Source organism: Phalacrocorax carbo, chromosome 14 (genome assembly GCF_963921805.1).
Source record: "Phalacrocorax carbo chromosome 14, bPhaCar2.1, whole genome shotgun sequence".
Lineage (NCBI taxonomy): Eukaryota > Metazoa > Chordata > Aves > Suliformes > Phalacrocoracidae > Phalacrocorax > Phalacrocorax carbo.
In genome coordinates, this window is record NC_087526.1 from 3,844,924 (window position 1) to 3,857,508 (window position 12,585).

At 49.2% G+C, this 12,585-nt stretch overlaps 1 protein-coding gene across 3 annotated transcripts in view; it reads right to left on the bottom strand.

Moving 5' to 3' along the window:
- Positions 1-12,585, bottom strand: part of PMEPA1 (prostate transmembrane protein, androgen induced 1) — a 48,427-nt gene that overhangs the window by 4,307 nt on the left and 31,535 nt on the right. For all 3 annotated transcript variants that reach the window (XM_064465293.1, XM_064465292.1, XM_064465294.1), the window contains one exon: positions 3,817-3,971. In XM_064465293.1, the coding sequence (XP_064321363.1) occupies positions 3,817-3,971 (155 nt within the window). The remainder of the gene's footprint in view (positions 1-3,816; positions 3,972-12,585) is intronic.

Here is a 12,585-nt window from a genome sequence, read left to right on the forward strand (position 1 = left end):
GGCTCACGCATCAACGCATCTGTTTGTACAGATGAGGTCCAGGACCGACGCTCAGGGCAACACACGTATGCAAGAGCAACAAACCAGTAGAAACACCATTCAGATGTGATCTCCAGAGAAATAAGGAGCAGACAGGAGACCTATTTTCCGTAGGAGCTGGATCCCTGCAGCTGTTATTAACCACTTCTCCTGGGACTCCAGGGCTTGACCCAGACATGCTTACATGCCTACAGCTGACCGAACACAAGCACGCTCACCACTTGCCAACACCGACCCTCTGCCTCACACACTACTGGGAAGCCCAGCTGGGTAAGGGCTCATCTCTCCTAAAAACTCAATAGCGGGATTAAAATTGCTGGGAATCTGTAGTCAGAGGAGGGCAAAGCCTCAGAGACAGACAACATACAGCCCAAAGCCTTCGCACTTTGGGATGGCTACACAGTCCCCACCGAGCCAAGCAAAACTGCGCTGCCCTGTGAGGGAGCATCACTGCTGTAAATCCTCGTCCTCGGGGCTCTCCTTGCTCACCTCTGATTTTCACCATATTTAGGACTTGAATTCATCTCAACAATGTCCGAGCCTAGAAAGGTATGGCGTTCTGAAACGAAAGCTGAGATTCTGCTGGCTGATGAGCAACACGGCTGCGAAAGGCTCCGCAGGAATTCCAGGACTCACTGCAGAACCTAAAATTACTTTTAAATTTCTTTTTGGAGATCAACCTTCAACTTCTACAGATCTGCTTGGTTACTAACGTCAGAGAAGTTTCTCTGTAAAGCTGCATGGTGCAATCAAGTCTCTGAGCTTTCAGGACTTACATTTTCCATTTTGGGGGACAAAGGTATGACTGGAAATTGCATTTACACCACTTGTTCTTGGGGGAGTGGGATATCACTGTTCCAAAGGTGCAGGGACAGCGCCATTCTTATTGCAAAAAAGTTTTTGGTAGCATTTCTTAAATATTCTTAGTTCTGGAAAAATAAAGGTACTCGTTATAAGGAGACACAGTTTAAGTACAGCGAGACCAGCGATGGAGAAACACATGATGTAACACAAGAATTCCTTGCTAGCAAGAACCGCATTAAAAAAAAAAACAAAACCTTTAGGGAAATTAATTTCTCCTTCAGTTGTAATTTTTGAGCTACAACAACAATAAGGACAACTCTGGCAGACCTAACACCATCCTGACCGTGGGATGAACTACTTTAATATTTCAAGAGATGAAAAGCGTGCATGCAGCTCCGGTGCCCGTCTGTCACGACAGCAAAATGAAGTTTGGGATTTAAAAAGCCCAACACCAGTTCAGCACAAGTTTAATGGATTACAGAAACCAGTATCCAGTTCAGCGTAGCCTCTGCCTGCCAGCCTTCGGCGCTCGTTCAGACTGGAGCCGTTTTCTACAAAAAGACATGCTGTGCTGAATCCGAACGGAGCCACCTTTGAGGTCTTTATTATGATTGATGCCGTTGTAATGAGCTTCCCGCTTCGCGCACGGGGGGCTCCTCTGTCCCGTCCGGAGGGCGCTCGGGCCGCCGGGAGGCTTGGCTGCCCCTCCGTCAACGCTGCTCTCGCAGCACGGCCGTGGGCAGGGAGAGGGGCAGAATTATAAAGCTGGGGGAGAAAAACAAACCAAACCCAAACCCGGTACATTTGCATTTCTCTCCTTAGCTCTGAGAAAGATTTTGAAGACTCTGCACCCTCACTGAGGTCTAGCGGAGGCAAACCTTTGCCAAAAAGCCATTTAATCGCTGATGTGCCTGAAGGCTGAATAAATAACGGAGCTGTTTTGGTGTGGGGACTGGGCCAAAAGATGTCTCGAAGTTTTGGCCTGGTGAAATTTAAAAGAAGAAAAAAAAATTAAATAAGAAGAAAAAAAAAAGAAAAAAGGGGAAAAAGCATTTATCTGCGACAGTCAAAAGTTTTTGATTCAACCCGGATTTTTTTTTTTTTTCAGTCTCCATGTGATTTTTCCCTTCTCTTCCCATGTTAGCCTTCTCTCTTCTTTTTAAAGAAAAAATATAGGCCACTTAAGGAAACAGAAATTAGAATAATAAAATAAAAAAGGCTTGATCTGATATTTGCTTTGAAAGTGTAAAATGAAACATTTTGATACTTTTCAAGTAAAACATTCTGGACATGACAAAACAGTAAAAAAAAAAACAACCTGAAAATGGGAAAACAACCTTTCCACTCTTTTTAATAATTCATGTGCTCAGATGCCCACATTCTGCTACTGCTGGGAGCGAGTGCACGGGAGCGAGTGCACAGGAGTGTAACTCCGGGAGGAGCCGATACACGTGCGGGGGGTTGAGCTCTGATCCCCAGAGCAGGCAGGTGCCTGAGCGCTCACCACCCTCGCGCCGGCTGGTTTAACGTGGGATCACGCGCTCCCAGCACTTTGACCTTGTTGCACAGCATCGATAAAGGACCACGTGCCCTCCAGAGGCGTGCTCCACGGCCCGCGAAACGAAGGGTGGCTTAACCGAGCTTGGGTTTTGCACAGCTCTCCTTCCCAAGGGGCGACTTCCTCGCTTCGGCACAGAGCATCCCCTAAGGGACCTTCGTCTGCCGTGTGTAACGTGTGACAAGAAGAGCAGCCACGGAGCAGAGGGACAGCCTGCGCCCTGGGCGTCCGCTGGCTGGGCAGCCTGCAGCAGCACATACTGAAGGCTTATTTAACAAAAGATGCTAGATATCTCTCAAAAAAAGGAAAAGAAAAAAATAGGAAAAAAAAAAAAAAGAAAAAAGAGAACAACCCCAGTATTTGCTCATCTTCCTGCAGTGAGTATGGATTTGACACAAGAGAGCACCGCCCCACATGGACCACCACAAGGCAGCACCGGTGTGCTCAGCCAGCCCTGGAAGCTGCAGAGGAGAAGACGCAAAGCAGGGACTTTGAGGAAGCCCTATCATTTAAAGAGCTTTAAGATGCTTCAGGGTCAATGCTAAAAAACCCCAAGTATCAGTACAAGATATCCCTGCACTGAAGACAGAGCCACGTAGCACACGCTCACCCTCCGAGAAAATGTGATGTCTTTTCTCTGTAGGTTTTTGTAAGTCTCTGAGCTGCTTCATTTGAGGGAACTGCATAAACCAACATCCGCCTTGAGGCAGGACAGGCTCCCCCCCGAGTACCCGTCAGAGGTACAATTAACACGTTTCTCCTCGGGCTTTTATGAAGCAGGGGGCCCGGGTTACACACGGAACCTCTTGAGCATCCCCTTGGAGGGAATATTCTGCTTGTCTGGCTGACAAGTGCTCTCTGACCCCTCCACTACAGTAACAGCAGCACTGCTGGTGAAAACTGGAGAATGTCTTTCAGGGTTTCCCATTCTCTTCAAGGCAGGCGATAAGTTTTTATACAGCTATTTCAGACTCTCCAACTGGAGCCGCCGAAGGACTCGATAGTTTGGGGCTGTTAAAAGCAAGGCACACGCACCCCCAAACAGCTGAGGGTACGTGGTGGTTTCAGAAACGGGATACGCCAAGAACAGCCTCATACAGTTACTTATACAGAAGTGAAGCCTGAATTGAAAAGCTCAGGGCAAAGGCAGAGGCTGCGGCTGTCCATATATTACAACACAGAGCACCCTAAAGAGCCAGGGGCATCCCTAAAATGGCCCCAACCCCCCCATGTAACAGAGAGACAGAGGATGATGCCAAGACCCAAGCCGGAGGGTGCCTCTTCATGCAGTGCCAAGCAGCACATGGGCAAACACGACCCAGACGAAGGCCTTTGGCTCTAATGTTTCCCCAGCGCCACATCATTTGGCAAACGGCGCAGGACGACGTGGGCTGGAAGAGCAAGGTGTGACTTACTGATGAGAGGTTCTCGTCTCTCCGCCTCCCCTGGCTGTGCCGGCTGATGAAGGATCGCGCAGAGAGTTTGTAGTGGTTCAGCAGACACGTGATCACCACCACCATCACCATCATCACCACCACGATTATGATTATCTGTACAAACTCCAACTCCGCTGCAAGAGAGACAGACAAACTTTAAGCCACCAGAAAAAGCAGCGTGTAACTGAAACATTCTCAAACCATCATAATTCATGCTAATGAAACAATTTAGCTAAATATGAGCTAAATGTCTGCAATTCTCTTTCCATGATCACCACGCTCCTTCCTCCAGGGAGGACCGGACCGAAGCCCTCCCCAAGCAGACCCTCGCACCAGGCACACGTCCCCTCTGCACAGGGGTCCGACAGCGGCACGGGGAGCCCACTGCATGGCACAGTGCAGCAGGCACCGGTGCTGGCAGCCCCCCCCTCCCCAACGCTGGCCCGTCCATCACATGGCACGGGCGAGGAGACCTCCTGCTTTTATGTGAGATGCCAGATGGGCGCGATGCAGCTGCCCGTGGGGGCCGCATCCCAGAGCTCCAGACATCCCTCGGCTCAGGGCTCAGCCAGCTGATAGTGGCAGCTTGACTGGCTTGAACTGGCATACAGGAAAACTGCCAAAAATCATCCAAACAAACAAGAACAAGCAAACAACAGACTATCCGGTTAACTCTGGAGACACTTGGCAGGAGGCAGTAAAAAGCTGCTCCTAAAATTTCCTAAGGAAATAATTCCTCACACCTCTCTGAGGCTAAGGAAAATTGAGTACTGGAGGCAAAGGTAGCGCTGGGGTCATTATTTCCATGCATTTGGCACCTAGAGAGCAGGTACCATCCCCAAACTGAGTCGCTTCCCCTCAAGCCCCCTCATGTCAGCAGCACCCAGGGCTCGCCGTGTCCAGGACCGGGCAGCAGCAACTCCAACGCTCATCGTAAAGGAGTTCTGGGGATTTAAACTTTGTTTGCTTCTCAGTTGGGACAGCTATGAAATCCAGTTTTGGAAAGCTGTGCCCTAAGCTATCATGGATGCTGCCATCTGTGTTTTATCTATACAGACACTCAGAAGTATATATCTGTAGATACACAGGAAGACCCATCATGCCTCGGAGGGCAGCATCACACGCCTCGTACCAGCTGGGGTGGCTTCTGCTGAGTCAGGCAAATTTAATTTTTTTTTTTTTTTTCACGGAAAGTTTTCTTCTGGCAGGTGGCATTTAAGTGCCAGTAAAAGCAAATAAATGTCAAAAAAACAGTCCAGGTGGTGAGCGCTGCCAGTTACCTTGGAGCTTGTTCTGCTAAACAGCAGCTATTTCCACCCATTGCCCAAAATGCTTAACCAGCTCTGCCCACCACCTTCAAAGAGCCTTATGCCTTGAAAGCAGGAGCCTTATCTGTCACTTAAAGTTAGATGTATGAGTGACTTGGATCCCCTATACTTAGAGTACCCTAAAACACAGCTGCCTCTACACTGGAAGATTGCACGTGGGGCGGGAAGAGAGGGATTAAAAGCCAAACATTGTAAAGGAGTTTTGCCTTAAAAACACCTTTTAGCTAAAGGCATCGTCTAAAAAGAGGAGCTCTGGGTCTTTCACAGCAACCCCAGCAAGGTGCCTGATTGCTACTGTGAGGAGAAAAGCCTGGGAAAAAAAGCATGTTCCCAACAGTTTTTGATCCAGCCCCAAAGCAGCGGCGCAGCTCACCCGTGGGAATGACAGGTGACCGGACCCGAGAGCTCCCGGGGCTGCCCTGTGCTGAAACAGGAGCTCATTTCTTCTAAACACAAATCAGACTAACCAGACACACAAACACCAAAACTTAAAGGGCTGGGAAAAGAGAATAGTGCAAAACCATTAAATAGGGACAACGCCTCTTCCCATGCCACCCCCCCTGCGTAGCAGCGTCCCTACGCAGCCCAAAGGCATGTCCTAGTGCCACCTGCACCCAGAAGCACCGAGAGCATCCCCGCTGACCTCCAGCACCCAACTGATGGGGCGAAGCCCCGGCACCCCAGCAAGGCACATGAGGCCCCTTGGGTGCTCCCCGGGCCACCCACAAAGGGCCAGACCCCGGGGGGGACTGACCCAGAGCCCCTCTGCATCACCTACACGTGGCTAGACAGCAGCCACTACCTTGGGTGCAGAGCCCGCTTTTTGAAGAATTCATTGCAGAAAAGAAGGAAAAAAAAAACAACCCCAAAACCAGAAACAAACAAATAAAGCAACAAAAAACAAACCCACCCCCTCCCCCCAGGTTTTAGGAAGATGAGTCAATTTAGCCTCAAAATGCAGCATGTGCTTTGGCCAGAGCAAGAAAACACAAGAAAAACATAAAAATGAGGCCAGTGATGGAAAACTTCCTTTTCTGTTAAAAGAGGTTACATTTCTGAAGAAAAACAAGACCAAGGTAGTTGTAAAGGAAAGCTCCTTTCCTAGGACCAGAGGTCCCTCAAATAAATCAAACCTTGCTAAATTGGTGCCTGCTAAACAGGTGAAGTTTTGGCCATCAGGAAGTGCTGCCCTAATTCCTTCTGAGGACAGAACACACGAGATGTGCCATTTACGAACAACCCAAGCCAAGCTTCCTGCACACACGTACAGACACATAGTGAGCAGGGCTTGAAGCAGAAGGGTGGGTATTCCATCAGGATCTGGGACAACACACCGGCATCTCATCCATCCCCATCCAGCCCTGAATGCTCTTTATTCTGGCTCTGGGACTCCTGTAATTGGGGTATTATGAAACAGTTGTCAAGAAGCGCAATAGTAAGGCACAGTATGATTACCAGGATGAAGGGGATGCTGCTTTCTGGTGGGGACTCTCCTCCTGCCCCTTCTCTCCCTCCCATATTCTCCTGGAGCTGATCATCTGGACAGGCTGGAACTCCTCAGGGACCACAAGGCGAGGCCGGGAGGCACAGGCAGCCTTTGGCCAGGCATCATGCCTCGCTCTTCAAAGTCTAAATTGGGTTATTTCAATGTGGAATCTAGTCTAACGCTATGGCAATCACACTGGTGTTATCAATAGAAGAGCAATTTTAATATCTCCCTTTGTGGGAGGAGGGAGAACAATTAAGCTGCAAATTAACATTCTGTAAATGGGTTTGGTGGAACGTGTCTGAACAATAAAACCCGATCAGCTCCTCCCATTTTTGGACTTTGGCCTTTCCATGCCAACAGCCTTGCTCTTCGCTGATATCCTTTGTTAGCACGGGGAAGCAAACAGCTCAATCACTGCAGCAAAGCACATCTACCCTTGTCCCGCACCACAGACGACCACTCGAATGTTTAAGTATTGTATATGAGAGGTGTATCATGTCTTCTTTGGTGGGGCTGTTAAAATTAAAACTTCTTCCCAATGCTGTCTGTACTCATGAGGAGGCCAACCCCACCAGGAGCTCAGGGAAGAGCAGAGGACACACGGTGCCCTGAGTTTTGCTCTACCCCAAGCCCAGCCCGCGAGGAGCAGCACGGCCTCGCAGTGCCTTGGAGCACACGCATCAGGTATGCAGAGATAAGCTTTGCCCAACTCACGTTGCCCAATCTGGCCTTTGGAAAAAAATAAAATAAAAATCAAACCAAACCAAAAGAAGTCCCACACACTCAACTTGTGCTTTTCAAGTTTCGAGAGACTCATACCCACTGGAGGCACCAAAGTTTCTGCCAACTCTCCCTCTGTTATAACTTGTCTTCATGGGCTTTATTTGCAGAAGCAGGAAAATAACCCAACACGCTGGTAAGTGGGATATACTTGGTAAGATTTTATCCAAGCAGCTCAGTCAATCTAATGAAGAAAGATCATTAAAAACCCAAACTTTGAGTTAATACGTTATTATACAAGTGCAATTCAGCTGCTATGCTAATAAAAAGCCTTTGGGGAATGAAAAACAAGCCAAACTGCAAAGCACATAATTTATAATTCTACTGGTATTCTTAAAAAACACACACGCAACAAAACAAGAAAAAAATATACTCAACACATTTTGTATTTGGCTTCCTAATCATTGTCACTTTTCAATTAGAAAAGACCTCATTCCATTTCTGCCTGTAATTTTCCCCAAGGGAAGCGTTATAAATGCACTAGGCTTTACAAGATGGGCATATTCAGCCTCCAAATGCAAAGTAAGGTCACACTAATTTAATTTTGCATAATTTTTATTCCAGAATACGTTTCAAACTAACAGGTTCAGACACCACATTTAAGTGACACAACCTGCTTTTCTGTATTTTCTGTCTAGACGCGGCAGCTCTGGGAGTCGGTCAGCACGCATGCAACTGTTTTGCAACTAAGCATTTTTCCCCCAGATTCTCACAATCCCAAAACTGGATATTCGTGACCAAGCGTCACGTCCCATTCTTCCAGTTCGTTACTCGCTTGCCACTTTAAACCACATGTGGCCTTGAATGAGGGTTTCACAGTAGATTATAGCGTTACGTTAATGAATGATAGGGGCGTCCGCTGCTTCCCAAAGCCTGCGGACACCACAACGCACAGGCTGCCGCCGCTCTCCTGCTCAGAGGGCTTTCCAGAGGAAGGCAGCATGTGCCCTTGCTGCCCACGCCGGCCTGCTGCCTGGCCACCAAGACGATAAGGCTCTAAAATATCTGAAATTTATGAAAATGGCAGTAGGTTGCGGCGTGGAGGCACCTCACTGGCACGGCTGCCGGGGCGCCTGGCCCCGCTCCTCCCACCACAGACCACGCTCCCAGCTCGGCAGAAGCGGCTGCAGAAAGGTGCATCTCAGAACTTCCTCGAGTGACGATGAAAAAAAATACTTGGCGCCCACAGGTTTAAGTTTCATTAGTATTTTTGCAAGGAGGGAGAGCTATTTGAGTCAGTGGTGATGGTGGGAGCACTGAGCCTCTGCACAGACACGGTGCACAACGGCCGCAGGGGAGGTGAGGCTATGATATACTTCAAATGTGTTTACTTTCTACAGCTATACTATGGTTTATAAAATGCTTACTATAAAGTTTATTAACGTTCTTCCTTCCACGCAGAGTATTGCTGCTGAAGACAAATGCTCCAAAGCACTGGCAAGTATAAAGAGAAGGAGAAAAAAAAAAAATATATATATATACACACGCCCCTATGTTTTGCTGCAATAATTACGGGTGCTCCGGCTATCATTTACAGGTGGACAGAACAGCTTCAGACAGCATCTCAGCCACGGCGACCTTTGCTTTCAGCTGCGTATAATACACATCTGCAGGTCAAAACAATTCTCTAAGCTTGAATTATGATTTCTATATATATTGGAACTGCGTATCATTTGAGAAGTGATGAGAAGTGAAATTGCTCGGGAGATAATGGCTAAACTGAACAAATGTAGCTGCACTAGCCACGACTCCTAAGAAAATTTTTTCTAAAAAAGAAAAAAACCCCAAAAACCACTGGTCATCATAAATGCTGTGGTACACCATGCTAAAACCCAAGTCTGCTTTGCAGAGACAAAATTAAAGCAAGCAGAGAATCCCCTGCAGAATACTTTGCTTTTCCGATGTTCACTTTCGCTTCCTCTGGGTATTTTTATCATTAAAACCCCCTTAGTTCTGACTTGAAACAGATTGCTGGGAGAGTTCAAGCATGATGAGTCCGATCACAAACTTGCACAGACTATCAAAAATATGCTCTTAAGGGCGTGGAGAAAAAAAACTCCTGCTGCCAATTTCATCTTCTGATTGACATCAGCCCGGTGCGAGGCAACCCAAGGCTCTGCTTCGAGCCAGGACGAGATACCTCCCCGAGCAAGCCTCGCTGTTGAAAGTTAATGAAGCATCAGTTATTTTTCACCCAGGACGGATGGGATGTGCACCTCAGCTGCTGGATGCTCATGTGGCGGTTCCTCGGCATCAGAGCCCCATTGTCACTTGTTTCATCACCATTCTTCAGGAAAATACATCTAAAAGTGTGTTTTGAGGTAGCTCCACGTGCGTGGCACAGAGGAGAGCTGGTAACAGAGGCAGGCAAAGCCTTCATCGGGCTTTGGGAGTGGTGTGGACAGCCCCACTGCTGTGGGGAAACTTCCAACACTGCCCCAACACCCGCAACAGCACAGGTCACAGAAAAGGCAAAAACAGTGGGTTTAAAACGAAAGCTTATCTCCATCTAGAAACTGATGTGAATTTGAGTAGTAGAAAAATCCAGAAGGAAGTGAGTAAGAGTCAAGGAGACTAAGAAGGGGCCAAGAACGATGCCGATTTTGCTATTTCAAAAGTTTCAGAGAACTGCAGAGATAATATTTCCCCTGAATCACCGCCGTGCCATCGCTGCCCACACGGGCGCTCGCTCCCAGCAGCCGGGCTCCTCGCTGGGCAGGAGGGGTTTGCCCTGGCCTCGGGTTTTAGCCCACCGCAGCGCAAGGACTGCCTTGTTAAAGACCCTCCGCAAACACCTGCAATCCAAGATAAGACTCCCTGTCTATGCTGGGACATTACCCTACAACCCACCTGTATGGAAATCTCTGGACTGGCCATTTTCTACCACACATAGGGACTATTTTTAATTACGTCACTTATTTTCCCAGAGAAACATCCTGTGAGCGCCTAATGCGAGAGCCAAGGAACCCCACTGCGTACTGTGCCTTCACCTCTGGTCTTCACTTTCTCTGACACACTTAAACCAACTTTCACACCACAGCTGAATGGGATAGTTTTGTACAGACATTCCTCCCACTGCCTAACAAGTCTCAATAAAACGGGCAGAAAGAGATTGAGACTTTTCTAACTTGCCTGTTGAAGTACAGATCAATGTAATTAGGTCTTGTACAAACCTCAGCAGCACCTCTCGAGCCTCCAGAAGACACAGGCTAAGGAGAACTGTCTCCTGCCCCTGCAGCACCCCTGACCGCCCCGGCAGGGCCCGCAGGTGCCCACGCAGGGTTTGAAAGCAAGGCTTTGCACACAGCAGTATGTGCGCCGCAGCCTCCCTCCTCCTCCCGCGGCAGAGCCTTAGCCTACGGATGAAGTCAATGCAAAGATATATGAGGCAGGCAGCAGGGAATGATGTAATTAAGGTCCCTGGGAAGCCAAAGAGGGTGAGCAGCTGGAGCAAAGCTTGGCATGGGTGATGCACCACTGGCAGCGAGGGACAGACCATGGCAAGGCGGAGGAGCGCTCGCTCTGACCCTGGGCACCTCCATCAGCTGCCAAGTGGCAAGCTGAGGCTCCCAGCCTGTCCACTGCAGAGGGACAAAGCCTTCCCCAGGTCACTCAGCCCAGGAACGAGACCCAGCTCTCAGTCAGCTTTGCTGAGGACCCCAGTTCCTCCTGGGATACAGGAGCAGCTTGGCTCCAGTGTGGGCATGGACCTGAAGAGCCCACCAGCAGCAGGACGCAATTACTGGGCACTGAGCCTATCGACATGAGCCGGGAACCCACAGCACAGGGCACCCGAGCCCTCTGCCAGCGACCAGCCCTTGGGCCAGCACGTGCAGGATACCTGACAGCACTGTGCAGCGAGCGAGGAGACGCTTACAGAGAGGCTGTGGCAGAGCTGAGACCAGGATGCCCCGGAGCCCGTGCTCCAACTGTGAAGCAGCACTTTCCGCTCCTCACCCCGCACAGCTGCTTCGCAGAGCGCCTGTGGTTATTTATGGAGCCTGGTTCACGCTGGCGACTCAGCGCTGTGATTCAACACATCCCAGCCAAGAGCCCGCAAGGATGTGGAGCCGGGCACTCCTTGGGGACCATCCCAGGGCAGAGCCCAGCGAGCAGCACTGGCCTCCGGCACAGCCACCCGAGACCAGGGACAGTCAGGTCGTGTCTGGTCCTGAAGCTTATGAAATCCATAAATGAATTGCTGCCTACCATCAGCTAAATATGGTGGCACTATAATGTCACACCGAATGTCCCGACTTCTTCCATAATCCCTGGGGATTCAGGGCAAGTTCAACTGACTGCAATGCTCTCTCCTCTACGCGCCTCCCCCTCACACCCCAGAAAGGAAGATCTCTACACACACAGTTTTTCCAGACATGGCTGAATTAACTGGATGAATTAATGAAAAGTGTTCACAAATCTGCAGCGAGCACTTTCATCCCTGATTTTCCATTAACACCTCCGATATCCAGGGAGCTGCCGTGGCTGCGTGACTCAGAGCAAGACGCAGCAGAGATGTGCACAGCCCTGACTGCAGCTCCCTCTCTCCCAATTTTCTCATCTTTTCATCCACCCCCACCCTTGGGCATCTTCTGTTTGAGCAGGTTCCTTGTAGCCCTTGATGGCAGCACTCGAGTTACATAAAAAAAGCATGTAAAAGACATAAATAAGGGTACAGCTACTTTTTGACTGAGCACGTCCAGATGAGGCTATTCCAGAGCAATCAGGAAGGTGGTGAGGAGAAATGGAAGTCCAAACGGGACTAGCAGTGGCAATAATTTGAAGCTTGGAGCTGAAGAGCATCCATGCATCCTTCCTCCCTGTCCATGATTCCCCAAATTCTGCATTTACAAGCTTTGTGGGATGCCATGCAGGAATATTCAAGGATTTCAGCCAAGACTGGTTTCAGGCCAGTAACCTTAAAGACTTCTGAACAAGCCTGTACAGCTCCTTGAAGACCAAATGGAAACCAAGTCTTGGAACAGGGCAGAACAACGTCCTCCTTTTCCAGCGCCAGTGTCTGTCAGCACCCAAAACCTGGGCTGCTTCATTAGCATCCTGTAGCAAGCATCTTCCCAGCCACTGGTCCAGAGGTCCCTGCCTGCTCCCCTCCCCACCCACGGGCTTTGACAGGCACAGGAAGAAAGATAT